Below are 26,155 nucleotides of genomic sequence, written 5' to 3' on the forward strand. Positions count from 1 at the left end.
TAGTACGAATGAGAAGTACTGCTGTTTTCCTGTGTCCAGGTAACCTCCAGAGAACATCACTTGGTCATCATTAGTCATCCCGGATGCTGCGCCTCTTAGCTGTCCTCCTCTGATCTCCTTATCTGGATATCTTTTTCATTCAAATTCAGGTCAGGTGAGCTCTTCACCAATTCACACTTTTAGGTTTAGCCAATACATTGTTTCAAGTAGGTTGGAAAGGAAAGTAGAATCTTGAAATTTCATTATTGAAAACTATTTGTTACGCACCCACTATGTGCCAGTCACAGTGGTAGGTATGCAGTGTGAACTCGCTGGTGGAAGGAAGCCTACGGGTCTTGCTGTCATGAAGCCTATACCCTCTTGAGTGAGACCAGTCAGAAAGTAAATGCATATGAAATTATAGGTCCTTGTAAACTATAAGGACTGTAAAATGAGTGAGAATAGCAGAGACCTCTATTTTAAATTTTATAGTAAGGGCTTTGCAAGCTTTTAAAAGCAGCAGTAGAACCTTTTGTTTATATGACCTGGAATAGAAATGGAGCTGCTCTTATTGAAATGAGGTTGGGACCTAGTCCCTTGATGTCCTCCATGGTTACTGAAGCATCCCGTGGAATCCTTTGATGCCCGGGGAACACGTGTAAAAACCACAGTTCTAGAACCAGGCGCCTTCATTTCCCAGACCTGTTAGCTGGGGCACAGAGGGCTCCATTGTGCAGACACATGGGTCGCTCCGTCTGCTTAGTACCAGGACTGGAAGCCGAGCCCGATTTTCCCACGCTTGTGTTCTTTCCGCTCCCCGCTGCCTCTTCTCCCCCATTTGACGTGTTTTTATTACAAAATGAAGGCATTTCAATCTCTGCTATTTGGTGGTTCTTCTTTTCCCTCGAAAATAATTTTATCCATCGTTCACGTTGCCCTTCACCTTCTGTGCTCCCCTCCCTCTCCTATGTCCTGACAGTTATAACCTTGAAAGATGTTCTCCCACCACTATTTCATTTTTGCATTTCTGCCCTGTCATATGAATCTACTCTTTAATTTTCTGCCAGGCGTTTGAACACATGCATCCATTTGTTTTGTCTTCCTCTTGCTTTACTGTGGCAGAAAAGTTCAGAGCCTGCATTTGACTAGAGTAGCATATTTGCTGAGAACGCTTAGGAAATGTGAGGACAATGTGAAAGTCAGGGTGGACTGGAGACTCGCGCTGTGGTGTCTGGGTAGTAACTGTAGAAGCAAAGCTCTTGTCCTGACTTGGGAGACTAGTAGAGAACTGACGATGTGGGCAGCGTGGTCGCATGCAGGCTGTGCTCAGGAAGGGAATGTTCACCGTGAGAAAGCAGATGAGCAGCAGCTGAAAGATTCCCTGGATCCCAGTGGCCTAGAAGAAAAAGCTTTGCAGGTTTTTAAGTTGCACAGACCAAAAGCATGCTGCCGGGTGAGGAGGCAGTGGAGGTGGTGGAGACCAGGAGCCAATGGATGTAAGAGATGCGGGAGAGAAGAGACCACAGGATGACTCTGAGTGTCAGGGACATTCCTGTCATGTGACTGCCCTGCCGGAGGTGCCTCTTGAAGCCCACTCCCTCCGCAGCTCACACGTCCAGCCCTTCCCTTGCAGCTGCCGTCTTTATTACTTCGTACAGGAGCTCTGTGCATCTCAGGGTAGGGAGCCACCATTGTGCTATTTTTTCCTTCTGCTTGTGTTCCCATTAACTCCTCTTCAACAAAACAAAACAAAACAACAACAAAACACCAAGCCTCGCTCGTTCTTCCTGCTTTCCAGTTGCTGCCTCGCTGGGTTGCTTGGCAGACACAGTGCTGCAAGCTGCTTTCTTGTCAAGCGGCTGGCAATTAGGAGAAGCCCGAGGAGAAGAGGTGGGGGTGCTCCTTAACTTCCCCATCAGGGTGGAATTGCCGACTGAGTTAATTAGGTCACCGATTTGCAGCAGATCTTGGATTCTGTTGCCGGAGGACGCGCGTCAGGTTTAAGCTTCTAAGGAGTGGTGCCTGCTCTGTGTGCGGCGCCTGCGTCCCGTCATGGGCTGCATTCGCCTGCTGGATGGACTTGCAGACAGAGTGCAGACATGTGCTTGCCTTCTGACCAGTGGTTCTCCTGTACCCACTTTTCCCCAAAATGTCCTGTGGGATAAACTACCTTGTAGAGAAGATTCTCCGTCCTGTGATGGTTCTGTTTCCTTAGAGACAAGAGCAAAATAATGCATTAGATGCCAGATCCATAGAGAAAGAAGAAGTGCGGTTGGCTACAGAATGTAAAGGTTTGATATTTTTTCTGGCCTGTGTGTTTTTGCTGCTTGAGCTACTGAGCTGATGATAATTGTGTTTATTTTTGGCAGAATGCTAGAGCCTCTGGAACTTTAAGGCAGTTATAAAGAAGGGAAGCCCACTGTATCTTTTCCTGTCCTGTTATTTGAAAAAATACATGAGTCAGCCTGTTTTCTATAATCATGTATATTTCCATTTTTGAAAATAGGTTTCAATAATGACGTTGTGAACAGGTCAGGGAAGGACATCGCTTCTTGCATTTTATTGACCTCTCTGTGAGCAGTAACTTGAAGTATTTAAGATGTCCTCTTTTCTCATCTTTCTGGAAATACAAGGGTTGATGTCTGTATAAAGTATTGACAACTTCCTCCCTAAGTTTAATAAACAGGAGAACAGAAGCAAGGATTCAGATATTCACGGTGAAAGTTTTTTAAAATAAAATAGTACATTTCTGTTGATTTCATTACCTCTTTTGTAAGGCTCTTTGCCTACTTTTTCAGTAGAATCATGTTAAATTGAGCAATACTGCTAAATAATTTGCTAATTATTCCTCACTTTACAATTCTGTCCTTTTCCAACCCAGCGTGAGATACCTGGGTCTCTCTGGGTGTCTCCAGATGTTGTCTAGAGGTGACAATTCTGTATAAGAATGTTTGCGGGGCGTTCTGCTGTGGTGCAGCAGGTTAAGGATGCAATGTTGTCACTCGTGTCTCTGGTCGCTGCTATGGCGCCGGTTCAGTCCCTGGCCTGGGAATTTCTACATGCTGTGGGCTCAGCCAAAAAAAGAAGAAAAGAAAAAGAATGTGTTTGTGGTAAACCTTTCCTTCCCAAGAAATATTTCTTTCTAAGTCTTATACCACAAATGGCTATGTTGAACTGCTAGAAATAGGAACTGAGACATATGGGTCAATTGATAGGTCTTTTTTACATTAATGAATTACTTGCAAAGTGTTTTAGGTGGATGTTGGAAATTTTAAATCTTTTTCTTTTGGTTAATTAATTGTCAGCAACCAATCAAGAAAAACATACTTCCATAGAAGTCAGAGAAGCCTCACTGTAAATATGTAACATCATTATACCACATTTACAGTCCCATATCATTAATTTTTTTAATGGTTTTTCTGAAAGGCACTTTCGTTGGTTTGTTTAACCTCTTTGCTTTGGCGGATAACCATAGTAAGAGGAGATGGTTGGTCTGGGGCATAAAACTAAATAAAGTAAAACAAAATAAACCTACATAAAACGCGAACTATCTCATTACTCAAGGAGGGTAAAAATGATCTGCAGTTGTCATAACTGTTGCCGAGAGGCAGAGTGCTGTTTGAGAGAGGAATACAGTCCTGGAGATTAAGGAGATCTTAGAATCTGCCCTTCTTAATGGCTCACCAGGACGACAGTGTGCCCTTGCTACAGATCAGTGGATCCCGTATCTCCTCTTCATCGTAATGCCGTCAGGAAATAAACTAACTGCCTTTCTCGTTAGAGTATATATTGTTCCAAAGTGAGTGTGTGTGTGAATAGGACCATAGGCCACTCAATTTCGGAGGGGAATAACTAAGAAGAGAGAAACCCAGTGTCACCTTCATCCCAAAGCAGTGTCACCAGGGCTGATCACCCCACGTAAAGTCAGAAGTGCCTGGATCCCAGGCATGGTTATTTCATACTTTTCTTTCAGTCCTTCAGGAAGTGAATCGTTTTCATTGATTTGCTCTTCAGCCTCTTTTCTGGGAGTATCACCCACTTCTCTGGCGAAGGGGTCCTCTCTCAATCCTAATCGTGTTCTACGAGGACAACCAACCAAAGTATTGATTACCTGAGGAGGCAGATGACTCAAAGCGGGTCATCTTGAGTCTTTTCTGGGACTTTCCAATTGGAATGAGGGAAGAGGTTCTGTTCTCCAAGGGCGAAGCTACCGAAAGTTAGGCAGAAGTTGTTTCTTGTTAAGAATAGAGACTTGTATGCTCTGTATAGACTCTGACTCAAAATGAGACCTCAGCAAAGATGACAGCGAGTTTGCTAGTGACACTCTAGTGTTCTGGAAGCGCCCCCTCCCCCCCGCCCTCCGTGAAGTTTAGTTATGAACTTAGTTATTATTTAGTTATGATACTTAGTAAATTCATAAATTCATCTTTTCCCCCCTAAGGTTCTTCTAGTTGGACTTGAAGCCAGTGGTCCTGAGGGAGGGAGGGCCCTGTTTCTCAGAGACGAGGACTTATTCTTCCCGGAGAACGCCAGTCTGAGAGATTCATCAGGACAACAGAGGCGCCCGGGTTAGGGTGATGAATCTAGAGGTCGGATCTATTCAGGGGCGTTAGAACCGGAGAAAAGCGGGTTCCACTGCTGATCCTGCCACTTCACAGTTTTGTGATCTTGAGCATGTTAATTATCCTCTCTAACCTTTATTTATTTGTAAAATAAGAAGATTGGAGTTCCTGTTGTGACTTAGCAGGTTAAGGACCCGATATAGTCTCTGTGAGAACGGGGGTTCCATCCCTGGCCTTGCTTTAAGAATCCGGTGTTGCAGACATTGAAAAACTTACGGTCTCCGGAGGAGACAGTTTAGGGGGTGGGGGGATGTGCCTGGGCTGTGGGATGGAAATCCTGTGAAATCAGATTGTTATGATCATTATGCAACTACAGATGTGATAAATTCATTTGAGTAATAAATAGAAAAAAAATTAAAAAAAAATAAAAATAAATAAAAAATAAATTTAAAAAAAGAATCCGGTGTTGGAGTTCCCGTTGTGGCACAGTGGTTAACAAATCCGACTAGGAACCATGAGGTTGCAGGTTCGATCCCTGCCCTTGCTCAGTGGGTTACCAATCCGGCGTTGCTGGGAGCTGTGGTGTAGGTTGCAGATGCGGCTCGGATCCCTCATTGCTGTGGCTCTGGCGTAGGCCGGGGGCTACAGCTCCGATTCGACCCCTGGCCCGGGAACCTCCATATGCCACGGGAGTGGCCCAAGTAATGGCAAAAAGACAAAAAAAAAAAGAATCCGGTGTTGTCACAAGCTGCAGCATGAGTCACAAATGCAACTCTGATTTGACTGCTAGCCTGGGAACTTCATATGCCACAGGGGCAGGCGTAAAAAGGAAAAAAAAAAGAATACCATTGTGAGTAAAGCAAGAATTCTGATAATGCATCTGAGGACCTACCTCACTGCTACTGAAGCGCTTGCACTTAGCAGATGTCAGTAGTGCCTCCCCCTTCCTTCCCAGCCTTCTCCAGTGTTCTCAAAGTTCATACAGGCAGATCTTGTAGCTGTTAACCTGATGGGATTTTTTTAATGTTTTTTGTTTTTGTTTGTTTGGCTAAGCTTGTGGCATATGAAAGTTCCCAGGCCAGACCAGGGATCAAACCCACACCACAGCAGCAGTCTGAGCTGCTGCAGTGACAGCACTGGATCCTTAACCTATTGGGCCACCAGGGAACTCCAGCTCATGGGATTTTTCATGTTCTTTTGCCATACTGGGCTGTGGTTAATTATTTGAGAAGATTAAGTTGTAGTCTTTGTAACAAATGATTTTACACATTTTTAAATTGTGAATAATAATTATCAATTTACACTTAACTTAGAAGTTGTAATATGTTGGGAGTTCCCGTTGTGGCGCAGCGGAAACAAATCTAACTAGTATGGATGAGGATGTGGGTTCGATCCCTGGTCTTGCTCAGTGGGTTGAGGATCCTGTGTTGCCATGAGCTGTAGTGTGGGTTGCAGACACAGCTCCGATCCTGTGTCGCTGGGGCTTTGATGTAGGCCAGCAGCTGCAGCTCCAAATCAGCCCCTAGCCTGGGAACTTCCATATGCCTGAAAAATATTCTGGGAGGAAGAGCAAGATAAATGCTCTAAAAGTATAGGGTCGGGGTAAGTATCTTGGCCAAAGGACAGAGTGACAGGTACACAAGATCCACTCATCCTGTCAGGCTTCAGGCTTGGCTTTGTTCATGTGCCTCTTTATAGACTCACAATCTTTAAGTAGAAATTTGCTTAAACAGCAATATTATACTTTCACGTCCTTGGTTGGAGAGTCTTATTCAGAAAGCGTTCACCCCTGGATCTAAGTCAACTTCAAAAGTCAAAACAAGTAATTACCCTCAGGGTTGGTCCTGAGCCCAGTGTTAAAACCCTTTTTTTAAAAAATCAACAGTCTGATATAATAAATAATTTCCTCATCAAACATATGTATTCTCTTAGACTGAGATGAGAAGTCCAAAAGATCTTTGAAATTAAGATGAGATTTTAAAGTCATTCTTGTAATTTGGAGATATGTTTCTGAGGAAAACAGTTCATGCTAGCTTACCTAGTTTTCCTTGAGACAGTCTAAAGGTGGTTAAGAATACAACCAGGAGTTCCCCTTGTGGCTCAGTGGTAATGAGCCTGGCTGGTATCCATGAGGATGCAGATTTAATCCCTGGCCTCACTCGGTGGGTTAAGGATCCGGCGTTGCTGTGAGCTGTGAGGTAGATCGCAGACGTGGCTTGGATCTGGTGTTGCTGTGGCTCTGGCATAGGCCAGTGGCTACAGCTTCTATTCCACCCCTAGCCTGGGAACCTCCATATGCCATGGGTGCAGCCCTAGAAAGACAAAAGTCAAAAAAAGAAAGGAAGGAAGGAAAGAAAGAAAGAGAGAAAGAAAGAAAAGAAAAAAAAAAGGGAGAAAGAATGCAACCAATTGATTTGAGGTCAGAGAGGCTTTTGTAATACAAAGTTCTAATGATGTGATGGGGAAAAAAGAAATCGCCCAAATCCATACCCTTGGGGTTACTGTTGTTTTATCTTCCTATGGAAACAACATCCCAAGAGCTATATCATCTAACAGCAGGCTGTTGGTTTTAATTTAGAGAGCGAACAGTCTAAAGTAAGTTTTTCTAAAAGTACAGCAGTTACAGGTGGCAGAGACACCATAATGATTAAGAACACAGACCCGAGAGTCATACAGCCTCGGTTCAAATTCTCCTTCTGCAGGATTTGGCTGTGACCACAGGTACATTACTTCTCTCTGTGCCTCACTGTCTCCATCTGTAAAATAAAATTAATAATAGTGTCTGCCTCCTTGGCGATTGTGAAGTTTAAATGAGTGACTCCGCAGGGACTGTTAGAGCTGAGTCTGGCACATACGAAGCGCTCAGTAAGTATTACTGTCATTCTGAAAGACACTCTGCACTCTGTTGATCCCATTACTAGGTCACAGATGGAAACTTGCTATGGCTGCAAACACCACAGACATACCTACCAACTCTAACAACTAATAATGTCATTATTCCGTTCTCAGAGAAGAGTCCCAGTAAAGCTAAATATCCTCAGATGTATTCTACAGTGCGCTGCCGACTCGTGATCAGATGTTGCCTAAAAAACCTAATCCTTGTCTCGTACTGTGCCAGGTACTCAGAAAACGACGGTAAAAGTCACACACATTTCCTACAGACTATAATGTGGACAGACCCAAAGTGTTTTCTCTTCTTTCTTTTTTGGGGATGTGATGGTAGGGAGGTTGGGGGTTGTGGAACTTTGGATCTAATTCAACCATTTAATGGATATTTCTTCTACTAGCACAAAGTTTTCTCTCGGATTGTGAAAACACTTTCCTTCTCAGTTTGCTGTCTTAATGATAACAGAAGCAGTACAGGCTCACTTCAGAACATTTGACTCAGGGGTATTATAAGGGTTTTTTCCCTTTATATGTATATATTTAAAAAAATATTAAGCATACTTTCCTCTGAACATCAGGAAAAAATTAAACTGGAAAAATTAGAGGAATATAGGGAAATATAAACAGGCAAGAAAAATAATTCCCGTAATTCTACTTTTCTTAACACTTTGACATATTTCCTTCAGATATTTTATTATATTATTATAACAAAATAAAACATAAAACTATTGGAGTTCCCGTTGTGGCACAGTGATAACGAACCTGACTAGCGTCCATGAGGATGCGAGTTCAATCCCTGGCCTCACTCGCTCGTTCAGTGGCTTAAGGATCCGGCATTGCCATGAGCTGTGGTATAGGTCGCAGACTTGGCTAGATCCCATGTTGCTGGGGCTGTGGTGTAGACCGGCAGCTGTAGCTCTGATTAGACCTCTAGCCTGGGAACTTCCATATGCCCCAGGTGCAGCCATAAAAAACAAAAATAAAATAAAATTTAAAAATTTAAATATTAAATATATTAGCTGAGATCGTCATGCTGTGTATATGTATGGTCTCACACATTTATTTGATAGGGTTATCATGAAGATAAATAATATATTTAAAGCTAAATACTGTGTCTGATAGATATGTGTCAGATATTCCATAATTGTTAGGTAGTATGCTAGTGATTTTGCCCTCCTCTTTTACCTCTTATGTGATAGCTGTTTCTCATGTTAATTGGAAAACTCTTCATAAATATTATTTTTTAATGACAGCAAAATATGCTGTATTTATGAATATACCATGGTTTACTTTTCCTTGACCTCATATTTGAACATGTAGGTTTCTTCCCACATTATTCTATTGTAAATAATGTTTCCCTAAATATTTTAAAATATAAAATTATCTTTGCATTTCTGATTAATTCCTTGAAATACATTCCTAGAAAAGGAATTAGTGAGTCTGAATGTTTGCACTTTTTTCGGAGTTCCCGTCATGGCTCAGTGGTTAACTAATCCGACTAGGAACCGTGAGGATGCAGGTTCCATCCCTGGCCTTGCTCAGTGGGTTAATGATCCGGTATTGCCGTGAGCTGTGGTGTAGGTTGCAGACACGGCTCATATCCCACGATGCTGTGGCTCTGGTGTAGACCCCTGGCCCGGAAACCTCCATATGCCACAGGTGTGGCCTTAGAAAAGACAAAAAAAAATAAAAATAAATAAATAAATTTTGCACTTTTTCAGAGACCTTTGATGGACAGATTGCCAAATTGCCTTCTAGAAATTTTGCTTTACTTTGTATTTTCCATCTTGTCTAGTAGTCACTTAAAGGCCGGGGTCATAAAACCATCTCCAGCCTTAAAGATTACCTTAAATTTTGAAAGTCATTATTTTGAAAGTCATTACAGAAAGTGGTCTGTAATTTTTTTTTTTTTGGTCTTTTGTCTTTTTTGTTGTTGTTGTTGTTGTTATTGTTGCTATTTCTTGGGCCGCTCCCGCGGCATATGGAGGTTCCCAGGCTAGGGGTTGAATCAGAGCTGTAGCCACCGGCCTACGCCAGAGCCACAGCAACTCGGGATCCGATCCGAGTCTGCAACCTACACCACAGCTCACGGCAACGCCGGACCGTTAACCCACTGAGCAAGGGCAGGGACCGAACCCGCAACCTCATGGTTCCTAGTCGGATTCGTTAACCACTACTCCACGACGGGAACTCCTTAAGGGTTTTCTTATAAATGTATCTGAATGCCTTGTATATTAAGGCTGTTAATTCTTGCTTTGTCACATTTGCTGAAATAGTTCCTCAAATTTGTATTTTTCTTTCTTTTCTGATTTTTAAAAGTCATTAGTATTAATTAGTCTCTTTCTTCCTAATTTTTTCATTGCCTTTGAACTTACAGAAAATCTTCTCTATCAATAGACCCATATGTTTTCAACTGGTTTCTTTTTGTCTTTTTTAGGGCCGCACCCACGGCATATGGAGGTTCCCAGGCAAGGGGTCGAATCGGAGCTGTAGCTGCTGGCCTACACCATAGCCACACCAGATCCAAGTGTCGTCTTCGACCTACACCACAGCTCACGGCAGCGCCAGATCTTTAACCCACTGGTTGAGGCCAGGGATCGAACTGCAACCTCATGGTTTCTAATCGGATTCATTTCCACTGCACCACGACGGGAAGTCCTCAACTGGTTCCTGTAATTAAACATTCACATTTAGTTCTTTAACACACTAGAAGTATATTTTTTTTTATGGGGTGAAGTAATTTCAGTATTTCCCCATAGGACACAGCAGTTTTTCCTACTTTTATTAAATACTTATTGCATTATATTGTATTTATTTTTCCTGAATTGTTTTTTTCTAAGACTCATTTTCATCCTTTCAGTTTTTTTTTTTTGTTCTTTTAATTTTTTTTTTTTTCTTCTGTCTTTTTGCCACTTCTTGGGCCGATCTCGCGGCATATGGAGGTTCCCAGGCTAGGGGTCTAATCGGAGCTGTAGCCGCTGTCCTACACCACAGCTCACGGCAATGCCGGATCCTTAACCCACTGAGCAAGGCCAGGGATTGAACCTGCAACCTCATGGTTCCTAGTCGGATTCGTTAACCACTGAGCCACAATGGGAACTCCTCCTACATTTTTTTATTATAGTTGACTTATAGTGTTCTGTCAATTTCTGCCATACAGCAAGGTAACCCAGTTATACACACACACACACACACACTCTCTCTCTCTCTCTCTTTTTTTCACATTATCATCCTTTCAGTTTTTATTCCCAGCAGCTAGCACAGTACCTACCACTTTGTAGACACACAGCAAATATTTGATAAATGAAAGAAAGAAATACACAGTTATATGTAATATGTCCTGAAAGATTTTAAAGACAGGATGAATTATTCTTCATCTACTTCTAGTTTGAAAAACCCTAAGAGAGATTCTGTAGCAGCCCTAATTTCAAGTCAGTCCACATTCTGGAGCGTCCACCACTATGCGTTGAAATGGTCTGGTGATGAGAGAGAAGTAATGGGAAAATGGCTTGTGCAGTAAGTTAAATTTTTACTTTCTAGTAGAAGTTTTGTCTAACCAGCAACCTGAAGCTCTGTACCTCATTACTGGATATCTCCCCAAACTTGTCCTGCTCCACCTGAAAAAAATAAATGAAAATGCACCTTTATAATGATCAGAGTACTCAGCTATGATTTAAATGACGACACTCAAATATTTTCAAACTCGACCCTCTCACCGGGGTCCTGTTTGCAGCTGCTTTCTAGATAGCACTTATCAGTGCCACTCCAGCTTGAGCAGCTTCACAGCTGAAGTCTGTGCACCCGGACCTTCCTGCTCATTCTCTCTGCCCCCACCCGTCCAGCACCAAATCCTCCTTCCTACTCTTACGCCCCTAGTTTGGACATGTTACCACTCTCCACCCAGTAGTCAAGGTAATAATCTCAGTTATTCTTTATTCACCAAACTTAATGCCTTAATCTGTCACCGCATCTCACCTACTTTAGCTCCACAGTGATTTCTCTTTTGTGTCTTCCCCGTCGTAACTACCACTGTCCGCCCTCAGAATCACTGACCTGGACGACTGCCGTAAACTCTTCACTGAAGTCCCAGTTCCCGTTCCCTCCTCCTTCCAAACCTTTTCCACACGACTGATTTCTAAACAGGGATGTGCATGAGGAAGCATCCTCTTGCCCCTGGAGATTCAGATTCACGAAATTGAGGGGAAAGCTTGGGCATCTTAACAAAAGCTTCCCAGATGATTCCTGTGCACACTCGGATTTAAAACCGGTGTTTTACAAGCTTCTGGAGTGATCATTTCAAAAGCCAGCGATAGTCAACATCATCCTATGGCTTAAAAACTTTTACTGCTTCCCTCACTGCCCACCGTATAAAGTCCAAACTTCCTAGCTTGCCAGATGGAACAGGTGTCATTCACATTCTCGCCCTCATCTCCCTTTCCAGATGCATTTTCAGCAACTCCCCTTAGAATGCCTTTGAGTCTAGCCAAATACGTTAGAGCAAATATGCCGTCTGGAAAACTCTCTCCTCAATGTTACTTCACCCTGAGCGCTCTTCACCCTGTAAGCACTCAACACTTTGTATTGCTGCTCTCACTTGCATCGTGAGGATTTGTTTATATAAATAGTGGTCCTTGGGATAAAGACCGTCTTACTTGTATGAGTAGGCATTTAGTGAGAATGCCTCTTTCCTTTTGATTAAGAATTAACAAATTCTTGAGTTCCTGTTGTGACTCAGCAGGTTAAGAACCCAACTAGTATCCATGAAGGATGCAGGTTTGATCCCTGGCCTCACTCATAGATTGCAGATGCAGCTTTGGATCTGGCGTTGCTTGGTGTAGGCCAGCAGCTGCAGCTCCTGGGAACTTGCACATGCCACAGCTTGCAGCCATAAAAGAGAAGAAAAAAATAAAGAATTAATGAATTCTAAGTCTCCCTTTATACCCACCTCTTCCGACTAGCACATTACCTTCTATCCGTGCCATTCATCTGTTTCTATCATCACAAAAGTCGGCCTGTCTTATTAACAAAGGAGGGAACTCCCAAATCTCTGTGCCAAGTGATGGTCAGTGGTCGCTTGGGTATCGGGGAACTCATTAGTGTCTAAAAACACCTTGCTGAGGTCGTCACCAAAGGAAGATATAGAATTTTTAGGGACCTGTTCAAGGTATTCAACAGGTTTTGATGTTAAAGCTCAACAAAACTGGTCGTCGGAGTTCCCGTCGTGGCGCAGTGGTTAACGAATCCGACTAGGAACCATGAGGTTGCGGGTTCGATCCCTGGCCTTGCTCAGTGGGTTAAGGATCCGGCGTTGCCGTGAGCTGTGGTGTAGGTTGCACACGGGGCTCGGATCCCACGTTGCTGTGGCTCTGGTGTAGGCCGGTGGCTACAGCTCCGATTCAACCCCTAGCCTGGGAACCTCCATATGCCGCGGGAGCGGCCCAAGAAATAGCAACAATAACAACAACAACAACAACAAAAAAGACAAAAGACAAAAAAAAAAAACAAAACAAAAAACTGGTCGCATGAGTTGTGTCAATTTTATTGCTCTGTAAGCTTCTGTAACTGGTACCGTCCGTGTCTACCTCACACCTGGAAGCAGTCTTTTCAGTTTCTGTCTTACAGGAACTTCGAAGATTTTTTTTTTTTTTTTTTTTTTTTTTTTTGGTCTTTTTGCCGCTCCCGCAGAATATGGAAGTTCTCAAGCTAGGGGTCTAATTGGAGCTGTAGCCGCCGGCCTACACCACAGCCACAGCAACGCGGGATCCAAGTCGTGTCTGCGACCTACACCACAGCTCACAGCAACGCCGGATCGCTAACCCACTGAGCAAGGCCAGGGATGGAACCCACAACCTCATGGTTCCTAGTCAGATTCGTTAACCACTGCGCCACGACGGGGACTTCCTGAAGATTTTTTTTTTTAAGCCAGAAGTCATTTTTTGGTGTATGACATCTGAGACCACAGCTAAGCTCTTTGTTGGCTTTCACAGTGAATGATGAGTCTAGTAGTAGATCCTATAGTAAAGGCCCCCTTTAAGTTTTCAGATGGCTCTTTCATCTTAGACGTAAACACATACCTATTTCCCTATCAAAACGTGAGGAATTCAGAAAGGGTGTGACGTTTAGGGGCAGTTATGATTCATTTACAACGTACAATGTAATCGTTATGTCTGGTTTTGAATATTAGAGAAGAGGCTTTGATATGTGTGCGACAACATAATAATTGATCGTGATGTCTGCCAGGAGATAGAGATGATTATCAAAGACTTGTGGCATCAGACCAGACAGAATGGTACAAAACATGAACTTTTATCACATGGATCCATGTTTAGGGAATTTAAAGAAATTTTTTTTCTATTGTCATTTTTTCCTCTGAGAATGTCGGAAAGGAAATTGAATACAGTAGTGTCTTCAATATTGAAATATCCTGGGTAACTGCATTAGTTCTGAAAGCAACATGAACATGTCCTCATCTTATTTTGGAAACGGGTTGTTCGTATTAGTATATTAAAGCAAAGCCCATTGTATTTGCAGGACCAGAATGTCTCTAGTGCCTTTGCGTATGAACACTATGATGCTGCGTTTGTTTCTTTCACGGCAGTTGTCTCCTTGTTCCCTTTAGAAATAGATTTTAAAAGGAACAGAAACAAAAAATATAAATTTAGGGTTAAAATGAAGCTCATGTCTATGTTTATTTCTGTTCTTAGTCAACCTAAAACAACTGATTGATTGTAACAGCACAAGACTGCCATTAATAGGTTTGAAAGTTGGGGCAAAATTGGGTATCTGTCTGAAAAGTAGGTAGTGAGATAAATAAGGTAGAGTTGAATCCTAGCCTAGAAAGGCACGTTTCAGTTCGGAATGTCTTACTTTGTCACACAATGGGAGGAATATCTAACAATAAGCATAGTGCTGTGGAGTTCCCTTGGGGCACAGCAGGTTAAGGATACAGTGTTGTCACTGAAGCAGCTCGGGTCGCTGTGGTGGCATGGGTTTGATCCTTGGCCCAGGAACTTTCATAGGCCATGGGTGTCCCCCCCCACCAAAAAAAATTGTAGTGCTATTGCTTAAAAATCAAGATACCCAAAATCTATTCCCTGCAAATACTTTCCATCTTCGATCATCTCCATTAAGTGAGAAATCATTAAAAATATTTCTTTACCCAGAAATTAAGTTAGTTTTTTTTTTTTTGAAAAAAAAAAGGAGTGTAGAGATAGATAGATGTAGAGGTACAGGATCCAAGCTTCCATCCATTCCTCCCCACCTCTTAAACTTTTCTCTGAGTACATTGGCTCTACCTGAACATTTTCCCTTGAGTCTGTGTTTGAATGTACTATGAAATCTGCAAAAGCAATATTCACCCAGACTTGCTAAGTATAACCTCTAAAAAACTTCACAATGAACTCAGCTCGTAAAGATAAGGAGGAACCAGGAGGTAGTTTCCAAACACCTAAATATGAGAGAAGGACTTTTCTGCTTCACTTCTCTGCTTTTGATGAACAAATTTCTCTGAAAAGTACTTCTTTCACTTTAGGAGAGGAAGTAAGAGATTTCCCAGGAGGAATATTTAGCAGTAGTCATGTGGTTCCATGTGCAAGACGGAAGCCCTTTGTAGCGGAACTGGTGGGGAAGGAGGGGTGCTGAAGAATGGCTAAAAGACAGAATCACAGATTCCCTTTGGTAAATCTGGAGTCATTCATTCAAGACTCTCACAAAAGGAAGAAGAGGGCTTGAGTCCACAACACCAGCAGCTAAAGGCAAGTTCCCAGAAATGCTTGTCATCAAATTTAGATTTGGGTTAGTTTATGAAAGAAAGCCTTCGAACTAGAGTGTAGGTATAAAACATGGACTTGCTGTGATTCTAGTGAAGGCTTAATTTTAACAGAACTTGGTATTTAACAATCGTTTCGGTAAAAAGCATACAAGCTAAAAGTGGGACGGGACAGTGAGTTCTCACCAAATCTCAGGAAATACGTGGACGTGGCTATTGCGAGCTTTAAACAAGAGCCACCAGAGTTCTGCCCCGTTACCGTCTCTCCTCCTGTCCTGGGAGCACACGGCTCTGGGGTCCTGCGACTTCGAGGAATGTTTTCATTGACCTGACCTCCGCTGGAAGTCTCCATTTCTGCCCCCACCCGCCCCGGGTCCCACTGTGCTTATCAGAAGTGATGGTTGGTCCTTTTCCCCTTAGCACTTTTTCATTTGTCTCCCCTCGTGTCACGGGTAATTATTAATATAATGTACGTGCCTTTTCTTTCAGTCCTCCTCGCCCTCTGGCCAACATGAATGACACCATGGTGAGCCACATGTCCTCGGGGGCGCCCACTCCCACCAAGAGGTATGTGTGCCTCGTGCCTCAGTCGGCCCTCTCAGAGTCGGGTACTGGCCTCTGGCCTGGGGAGCAGAAGGTTCCATGGGGCAGAAAGGACTTGCTTTCTTCGCCTTTCACTGTCTTTTTAATAGTATTTTCTGGGTTTTGTCTTCCTTTTTTTCCCTCTACTAACTTATAAATATAGCAACTGGAGGAGTCTGCTTTTGAATGGTGCCTGGGGTGGAAACTCTCCATTTGTGACAAGCGGTGAACGTAGTGTCAGAGCTGATTAGGCGGCTTCGAGATCCTTCTTAACATTAAACAATATTTTGATGAGCACGAATTTCAACTTTTGCATTAGAGTTCTTTGGCCGCATCAGAGATTGTTTCTGCTTCCTGATTAGACTGTGTAAATTGAGCTAATTCCTTATAGTCTTCTAAATCCTCCTGCATAGGATTCATAAACATCTAAGCGGAAAGGCTGGAGTCCCTCTCTTAGTTATACAAGGAGTTTCCTTAGGGTCCCTCAAGGAACTAAAACAGTGTACTCCTTTTTCCTCTTTATTTAGTTTACTCTTCTCCAAAATTCTCTTAGGCAGGACTTAAAAAGAACTGTATGAAATGGGTTTACTTTTTATCTGATTTAAGCTGTTCCGTCACTAGAGCGATGCGGAACTCCCTCAGGGGCACAGCCATTACAGAATTCTTTCTAACAGTCATCGCTCAAAAAAAAAAAGACATTCCAACCCACTCGTCTTTCCTGAAGAAAAGCACTTTGTACAGATCTGAAGAAAACCACATGCACTGATTGCTTTGGATTCATTGGGCTATGGGAACCTCATCTACTTAATAACACTTTGACTCAGTGTATATAATATGTAACACTTAAGCTCCGCTGTGTTTGTTCTCATTAGCTGAGTCTCCTAGAGGGGTGTTTCCCCAACTTGGGTGATGAGAAGAGTCACCTGGATCACTTGTTAGACACACACAGTTCTGAGACCGCTTCAGAGTCTGTGGATCCTGCGATCCTGAGAAGCTACACGTGTAACAAGTATTCCAGGTGATTCTTAGCAAGGCAGTTTGGGAACTAGCCTTGGAAAGAAGCTGAGGAGTAAATCAGAGGGACCCACTGCACTGGACTAGAGGGTTTCGGGCCTTAATAAATCAGAGTAACTTGATAATGCAGTGTTATCCACATGGAGACTCGAGATCCTGCCCAGGTAAGAGTCCTTGTCTGCAGCCTCATTAGGACCCCATACTAGCAGGAGAGTAGCCAAGCCGCTTCTTTGGGGCAGAATTGAGTGGTATCATGTACTGGAGCTTAGACTTTTGGGCCACACTGTCTGCATTTGAATCCTGGCTCTCACCTGACCTGAAACAAGATTCTTATCTTTACGGATTTTTCTATAAAACAGGAACAATAATAGTATCTCTGTTTCGGGGTTTATGTAAGAATGTAAGTTATTGTTGTCCTTGTTTAGGAATTAAACCGTGATGAGAGAACAAGTGGGGAAGAGAGAATAATTTACGGACAATGCCCTCTTAAGGAGAAACAGAAGGCTTATGGAAGAATATAAAGCAATTAAACCTCTCCCACCTGCCTAGATATTATAAACGTCCTTGCTAGCCTTAGCTTTTTATGGTAAACACCCATAGCCTTCAGACCCAGACCCAGACCCTAAATATCAACTCAGGAATGTTTCTGTTTAAACTAGGAAGACAAGGTAGATTATTGAAAGAAGTCAGCTTGTAGGTTTTATGTTAGGTTTGTTTTTTTTTGGCCGCGACCGAGGCATGTGGAAGTTCCCAGGTCAGGGATCAAACCTGTATCATAGCAGCAACCTGAGTTGCTGCAATGACAGCACTGGATCCTCAACCCACTGCACCTCAAGGGAACTCCTTGTGTTAGTTTTAGCAATGCCACCTGTTAGCGTTTCACCTCACCTGAGTTCTCTTTGTTTACTGGTTTGGTCACTCTGAGTCACCAGCATCCCTGTGGGCCCTAAGTGTATGGTGACCGTGCATTCAGTGACCGCCACCAAATGTACCTGCTGGAGGCTGTTAGAGGGAGCGCATAGTTCTTCCCAGAGTTTTATTGCTTGAGAAGGTTGCAGGAAGTGACTCGGGAGCGGTAAGCATCATCACCGCTTCCGGGAGGACCGCTGATCTTCGGGCTTGAGGTCACTGTAGGAAGCCCCAGCTCAGTCACCAATGGCCAGCTGCCACTGTCAGTCACAAAAGTCTGCCATTTCTTTTTTTGTCTTTTTTTTTTTTTTTTTTTTGTCTTTTTGCCTTTTTTAGGGCCGCTCCCACGGCATATGGAGGTTCCCAGGCTAGGGGTCTAATCAGAGCTGTAGCCACCGACCTACACCAGAGCCACAGCAACGTGGGATCCGAGCCACGTCTGCAACCTACACCAAAGCTCACGGCAACACTGGATCGTTAACCCACTGAGCAAGGGCAGGGACTGAACCCGCAACCTCATGGTTCCTAGTCGGATTCGTTAACCACTGCACCATGACGGGAACTCCAAGTCTACCATTTCTGAATGTTGTTTCGGTTAATATAGTATAGCTTGGGTTAAGATTTTAAGACAGCATTTCAGCTAGCATCTCTCTGTAGGTAGGCCTAGTCCTTGCTAGAGGGGTTATCACAGACTCCGTAGGGCTAACCAGCAGACCATGCTTAGCCAAAGCCCTTAGCAAGAAGCATAGCTGCCAGACTAGAGGCTGCATGGGAACAAGCTGCCGGGTCTTAACAGTGTTGTCCGAAAAATTTTAGATTTAATTTACATTCAGGATGAGATTAAGATAGAACGTATGGACATTCATTGCATAATTCATAGATTGAGCTCTTCATGGCCCCGGTTACTAACAGTGTAAATTTCAAATAGGATCCTATGTACTTCCTCGAGGACTCATCAGTTTTTATTTTCAACTCTGAATATCGTCAGACCTGTGTCTCCAGAGTCCAGTGAAAGCCAGGAACTTAGCACGTCATCCCAGTCATAGATCCTTCTCTGCTGGGGCAGGGAATCCTCCAAGGGCTTAAAGCTGCTCTCCAGAAACAAGAGGTTTCCTTTAGAAGGAACCCTGCATAAGACATCAACCACTGAATCAGACGAAAACATCCCTTTAAAAAATGCAGGAAAAATTAAGGGAGCTCCAGCTTCTGCCTTTTCAATAGGCCGTAGATAAAAAAATAATGATAACCCCAGTGGTCAAAAACAGTGCTTGGGAGTTCCTGTTGTGGGTGCAGCAGAAACTAATCCAACTGGTATCCTTGAGAATGTGGGTTCAATCCCTGGCCTTGCTCAGTGGGTCGGGGATCTGGCGTTGTTGTGAGCTGTGGTATAGGTCACAGATGAGGCTTGGGTCCCACGTTGCCATGGCTGTGGCATAGGCCAGCAGCTATAGCTCTGATTTGACCCCTAGCCTGTGAACCTCCACATTGCTGCGGGTATGGCCCTTTAAAAAAAAAAAAAAAAAAAAAAAAAGGCAAACCCTCCAAAAAACAAAACGAACAAATAAAAAAAACACAATACTTGGTTAATCCAAATAAAGGTGATCTCAGAGTCCCTCTGTGGTTCCGCGGGTTAAGGATCTGGCATTGTTACTGCTGTCACTCCGGTCCATGCTGCGGCGTGGGTTTGACCCCTGGCCCAGGAACTTTGTGGGAGAGGCCAGAAAGAAAGGGGAAAAAAAAGGGATCTCAAATGTAATGTTTACTTTTTCAGAAGAAAACCTTATAAATGGCAAAAATGCTGGCTCTCGTGTGAGACTGTAAATTATGTTCCTGTAAGGTTCCACTCCGTAATATTTTTCTAATATGCCCATATTGACATTTCTGTAATTGAAAAGAAGTTTCATCTTTGCTTTCCTGAATGGTTCCTGGAAGTTTGCTTTCTCAGAACAGTACACTTACAGACAAACTTTGAAACGGAGACTTACAATGCGCCTGTGCTGTCTGATTTCCTCTGAGACTGCCTCTGTCCCTGCTCTTCCTCAGGGGTCCGCATGTGATTATGTTGGTATGCTCTGCACGGTTGCCCTCTTCTAAGTCTTACCTTATATTCAGATCGGTATGAAAAATAATGCTAATGTTTATGTCTTCTAAAGCTTTAGTTTTAATTATTTATACACATATAAACATGTACAATTCTGTGGGCATCTCACATAACTTTGGCAGTAACAGAAACCTCCAGTGCACAAGCTTTGGCTGTGTGCATTTGGTTGGTATAGGAGTTTTAACTTTTTTAACCTCAGGTATTAAAACCTAACTTTAGCACAAACCCAGAGTTCCCGTCTTGGCGCAGCAGAAATGAATCCAACTAGGAACCATGAGGTTGCAGGTTTGATCCCTGGCCTTGCTTAGTGGGTTGAGGATCTGGCATTGCCATGAGCTGTGGTGTAGGCTGGCAGCAACAGCTCTGATTAGACCCCTAGCCTGGGAACCTCCATATGCTGAGGCTGCAGCCCTAAAAAAGACAAAAAAAAAACGAAAATAAATAAATAAATAAAAATAAAAGGCACAAACCCAAGTTAAGCAAGATGAAAACGTTCTAAAGACCTGTTGCACAATCTTGTGCTTGTACTTAACAGTACTGTACTGTACACTTAAAAAATTTTTAAGAGTGGATTGTATGTGTTCTTATCAAAGCTAAAAAAAGAAGAAAATAAGAGGCACAAACAGAAAAGAAGGAGCAGAAAGGAAGGGCAGGAACTCCTGTTGGGGCTCAGCAGTAACAAATCTGACTAGGATCCATGAGGATGTGGGTTCGATCCCTGGCCTCGCTCAGTGGGTTAAGGATCCGGCGTTGCCGTGAGCCGTGGTGTAGGTCGCAGACAAGGCTCAGATCCCTTGTTGCTCTGGCTGTGATGTAGGCCAGTAGCTGGAGCTCCAGTTCAGCCCCTAGCCTGGGAACTTCCATATGACACAGTGAGGCCCTAAAAAGACAAAAAAAAAAAAAAAAGGGCAGGGGCAGAAGTGTCCATAGATCTCAGAGGTAACTGAACTGCCTGTAGGATGTCCATCCGTGGCCTCTGCATCTCTTAGCTTCTCTCCGTGGGCTCTTTTCATTCCTTTCTCCTGCAGAACAGCCACTTCTCAAGATACTGATGCCTTCAAACTCATATCCACAGACTTGTCACTCAAGAGGCTGTGCTTTTCCTCCCTAGGATTAGGAAGCTCCAAGAGAGGATTGTCATTGTCCTGGATGGCGTTACCGTCCAGCCTTGTGTGAATGTGACAGGCCACACTCCTTAGACCTATGTCTAGAGGGAGGAGTAGTTCCCCAAAAGGAGGTTGTACCGTCAAGAACAGGGGGGATCCTGTGAAAGGAAGATAACAGAGGCTGTTGGCAGACCACCAATTTGCTACCCAGCACACAGATGTGTGCTGAAGTGTGTACACACAAACACACACACACCCATCCCCATGCACGTTGCCACTTCTAGACCTTTCCTTGCTCACACAGTGCAACAGTTCAGCTGCAAATGCACACTCGCCTTTCCCTCTCCTGCAGACAGCACTGGGTCCCAGATATCAAGGTCATGTCCATTCGTCTGGATCAGTCTGGGTACAACTTTGTGATTCACGAAGCTGCTCTACCATGGACTGAATTATAACTTTAAAGAACTCACACATCCCTACAGCTCACAACTATAACTGTAACTCACAACTCCATAAAGATAGAGATCTGAAAATAGGATAATTGCAATTCAGAGAAGAGGGGAAAAGGAAGTAACAGGAAACATGGCATATTAAGCCACACTTGCCTGCTTTCTCCTGAAACACCATGAAAATGACAGACAGTCGGGACGGTGGTTTTTTTTTTAAACAACAACAGAGAAAACTGGACAAAGAGACAATAGCAACAACATTTTAGAAGCAGCAAAACAGATGGATGAGTGATAACTGATTTTCCAGACTGGAAAGAAGTAAAACCTAAGCCGGCAGAAAAACCCAGAAGAAAGCCCACTCGGGAATGAGAAGCTCTAAGAGGGGAAACAGGATGACTGGCTGATACTCTAAGAAGCAGCTGGAGCCTCATATTGTCTCCATAACTGGGCACCTGCCCTTACCCACCCTGCCAAAGAGCTGAGATTTATGTTTGTGGTTTCTGGAATAATACAGCCCCCATAAAAACCCTGGGTGTCTTGATTCTCTCACCTCGGTGGGCCGTCTCTTTCCCTTGCAGCCTCACATTAAAGACTTCAAGAAGTCCTTGCTGCATCCAGTTCTTCCTCTCAAAGTGACTGGAACTCCAGCCAGAAGGGGCACAATTTCTAAGTCCCAGGGTCCCAGAGACTACCGTTTAACCAGTGGCTTTGCTCTGTAGCCGCATAGCAAAGGGTGATGAGTTCCCTCCCTGGGATGGAGAGTTTTCTGCCATCGACCCCTCAGCTTGATTCAGCTAGTTCCAGTCAGGGTTACACCCCACTCCTAGTGTTAGTATCTTAGTCAGAACTCTTGGCTGTAACAGAAGCTCAGTTTGAATTGGCTTAAGGAAAACAAGATCTTTTGTTTGTTTGTTTTTGTAACCAGACTGTGGTCGGAGCAGGGGATATGTGGCTGGGCCTCCAGGATGACAAAACAAGGAGAACTCTAACTCACATAGGTGTGTCCCCGCCTCCCCCACCCCCACCCGAGCTCCGGGCTCCTCTACTCCAGGCCTGCGCCTTCTTCCCTGATGTAAGTGCCTTTGACACAGCAGGGAACAAAGCCAAGAGGCCTGTGAGTTCACATTGTGTAACCACATTACCCTACTTGGATCCAGCTTGAAAACTTGCCATGAAAGTTCCTTTTGATCCATCTTGGGTCATATTACCCACCCTGGGGTTTTCTGTTTGGTGGCCCTAGTAGAATAATATGGTTGAATGGGTAGGGTTCAGTTCTCAAAAATGTGGGGGGGGTGTCCTAAAAAAATGGAGGGTCTGCTGGCCCTGGAGAAGATAGAGGTGCTGAGGAGACATGTAGCTATAAGCTTCTTTTTTAGGTGGTTTCTGAAAAACAGTGCCTGTGGAGGTATATGACATTGCAGCTCCATTTGCATAGATTCGTTTTAGGAGAACTTTTCCCCCCACCGCCTCATTTTAGTTTTTCTCAAGGGTTAAGTCATTCTTTCTGAGTTTATGAAGATGATTATGTTATGACAGAACATCCTCTTTGGGTGGTGACAGGTAGATACGAGAGCCGCTCATTCTGAGTAAGTCCCCAGTTACGAGGAATCTTAAAGGGAAGATTTTACCAGCTAGAACTTTTTTTACTTGGATACATACTTCACAAGAAGGAAAAGCACTTTCTAAAGGCCAGAAGATGCCCCAGTATAAATATTATTTCTGAACTGTAAAAACAGGACCAAGTTAAGAGATGAGTTGCATTATAATGGTCTTAAAATGATTTTCTGACCGGGTGCCAAGGGAAAGAATTTATCTTGTTATCTACAGAAAACAATAGATTGACAAAAGCTGCGGGATGCTATTTTTTCAGACTGGCAACAACAGAGATGTTGGGGAAACTGAGAAAGGAGGCAAAATGAAATTGATCAAGTCAGGAGCTATTCATATGTGGACTCAGGCTGCTGATTCTTTCTTCTGTCAAAAGAGAAAAGTGGAGTTTGGTTGAAAAGCAAGAGCTAATGAGGTTTTCAGTGTAGCCATGAAGCAACTACCTTGTGTGAATTCTTCGTGAGAACTTCTCTAAGACAACTCAGGAATTCCCCCCCCCCTTTTTTTTTTGGGAGACAAGAAAAGCAGAGTAATTGAAAATTAACACATAATCTTATGGAACTGCAGGGGCTCAGTGTTGGCAGATTTCCAAAGTCCATCTGATGGCCTGGGCAGCCTGCCAATTTTCAGCTGCTTTGGGGTTAAGATTAAATTCCATTTCCTTTCAAGCATTTAAGGTAAATCCTTCAGCCGTTCTAACTCAGGTTGGTACAGACTAAAAGCTTGAGTATTTCCGAAGTTAGTCCGAACTTAAAAAGCTTCAGTTGAATAGTTTCCTCCTCTGACTGGACTGAGGCTTGAGGTCCTGAAGGTGAGCAAGAATCACATCCATTGCCGGCCGTCAGCAGCGCAGAGGGGAGGAAGGAACAGGCCTGGGGAGACAGACCGGGAGTTCAGGGCTGTCATGTTTGGATTGAGATGCCCGAAGGGACCCTGGGAGTGACGACAGGCTCTGTAGATTTTGGAGATGGGGGGCGGGGCGGGGGGGACACGGGGTGGTTGGTTTTCTTTCTGCCTTGAGTTAAGTGCCTTTGGTCAAGACACAGGAGGAAGATTTTGGCAAGAAGAGAGCAAGGTTCTTTTGAGTTGGAGGTGCCTGTGGGACACTGGGGACCAGACTATAGCTTGAGTTCTTGTCATCCAGATTTTTCCAGCTACCTTGGATTCATGTTAGCAAGGGGCAGAGTAGTCCTGAGATCCAACAAATGGCCAGTAGAACTGACACACACACACACCCACACATACCCACACATTCTCTCGCTCTCATTTTACACATGCTTTAGAGGCTGTTAACTTGCACACCCGTGGCCGTCCCTCCTAAGTAGCTGACTGGTTGCAGCCCACTGCTTTCTGGTGGTGGGGTGTGCCACCGGCTTGCATACACGAGAGAAATTCCTGTAGCGATGCTCAAATTTCTCTGCAGATCTGGCTTAGACCTACTATATTGAACTATAGTTTTTCATTCCTCTTAATATCAAACTATTAAAATATTGCAGCTTCCTTTAGTAAAGCAGACATTTAAAACGAATCAGTACTGTAGTACAAGTTCTTACCCCTTTCCTGGGTCTTATTAGGAACCCTCCAGTCTACTCCCCACCAATCCTGTCTTGTCTTTGCAACCAGAGGGATTTTTCCCAAGTGCAGAGGTCTGAGTACAAGTTACTCCCCTGGATAAAACTCTCCAGTGGCTCTTTCTGCGGTGCTAAGAGCATAGACATGCTTTGTCCTAGCCGGTATCGCAGCCGTTAGCCGCTGTGGCTGTTGAACACTTCAGATGTGGCTGGAGTGATGAAGGGAGTGAGTTTTTAATATCATTTGATTTGGATTCATTTGAATGTGAACAGCCACACATGGCTAGTGGCAGTGCAGTTCTGCAGGATAAAGCCCACGTTTTTTTTTTATTTCTGAGATGAACGTTGCGGGCATCTCTAGCAGTACCTATTCCACGCTTTCTACTTGGCATTTACACTCAGAATTACTCGAATCACCCCAAGCCAGTTTCTGCGCATACTATTTCAGCCTTGGTGCCATCCCTCCTTTTTCTGTTAGCCCCCTGTCTTTGTCATCTACTTCTTCCTTTTCTCCAAACCTTGCTGCTGCTTGCCTCTTAATAAGCCCTTCTGCTTGGAAAGAGATTTTCTTCTTCAGTTATTTCAAGCACAGCATCTTATAAATTGCCTGCTTGTTTCGTATGACTTATTCTGGAGTATTGGCTTCTAATGCGTTACCTCCTGATTCACTCCAGCTGTCCCCTCTTGGTTACCTGTAACCTCCCTCTCCACCAGTGAGAAACCTAGTTTCCGTCATTCACCCTCCATTTACTTATTTGGTCCTTTCTAGTAGCACGTACAATAGTATCAGAATCGTTATTTTTTGAACACATTGCTGAGATATAGTTCATACATCATACAACTCATCCATTTAAACTATGAGTTAGGAGTTCCTGCTGTGGTGCCATGGGTTAAGGATCTGGTGCTGTCTCTGCGGCGGCTCAGGTCCCTGCTGAGGCAGGGGTTTGATCCCCGTCCCAGTGGGTTAGGGATCTGACGTTGCAGCACAGGCCTCTGACCCAGGAACTTCTGTATGCCATGGGTGTGGCCAAAAAATGAAAAACTAAAAAATGTGTGATTTCATGGGTTTTAGCGTATTCACAGAGTTGTGCAACCATCACCAAATCAACTTCAGAACATTTTCATCACCCCCCTCCCCCAAATTGATTTGTTACTAAACCATCTCCAGAGTGTGGAGAATTGACTATACAGAACAGAGAGGAAGAAGAGAGACCAGTCAGGAGGTTCTTAGACCAATGGCCTGGGTGAGAAATTCCAGGTGAGAAGTTATGGCGGCACTGGAGGTGGCGAGAGCGGCTGCTCTGGGCTCTGTTTTGAAAGCAGAGCCCCAGGACTAAGGGGTTAGATGTGGAGCATGAGAAGAGGAGAGAAACTAGAAAGGCTCCTGAGCTTTTGGCTGGATGACTGAGTGAATAGGGATGCTGCTTATTATTAACTGGACGACCTGGGGGAGTAGCAAGTGAGGAAGGAGGCAGGCGGGATCAAGAGTTCTGTTTGAGGAGTACCCACTGTGCCCTTGTGGGCTAATGATCTGGCTTGTCTCTGTGGAGACTCCAGTTCGATCCCCACCCCCGTGCAGTGGGTTAAAGATCCAGCCTTGCTGCAGCTGTGGTCAAGGTT

General features: G+C 43.9%; 1 protein-coding gene across 30 annotated transcripts in view; it reads left to right on the plus strand.

The window, feature by feature from the left end:
- Positions 1-26,155, plus strand: part of DTNB (dystrobrevin beta) — a 247,849-nt gene that overhangs the window by 152,892 nt on the left and 68,802 nt on the right. For 28 of the 30 annotated variants that reach the window (XR_002342818.1, XR_002342817.1, XR_002342816.1 and 25 more), the window contains one exon: positions 15,685-15,762. Coding sequence is in view for 26 of the 30 variants with exons in the window: in XM_021087742.1 (XP_020943401.1) it covers positions 15,685-15,762 (78 nt within the window). In the remaining 4 variants the exon portion in view is untranslated. Of the gene's footprint in view, positions 1-15,684; positions 15,763-15,940; positions 17,994-26,155 lie in introns of those variants that run through there. The other 2 variants (XR_002342819.1, XM_021087767.1) reach the window with 2 other exon arrangements.

This window comes from Sus scrofa, chromosome 3 (genome assembly GCF_000003025.6).
Source record: "Sus scrofa isolate TJ Tabasco breed Duroc chromosome 3, Sscrofa11.1, whole genome shotgun sequence".
Lineage (NCBI taxonomy): Eukaryota > Metazoa > Chordata > Mammalia > Artiodactyla > Suidae > Sus > Sus scrofa.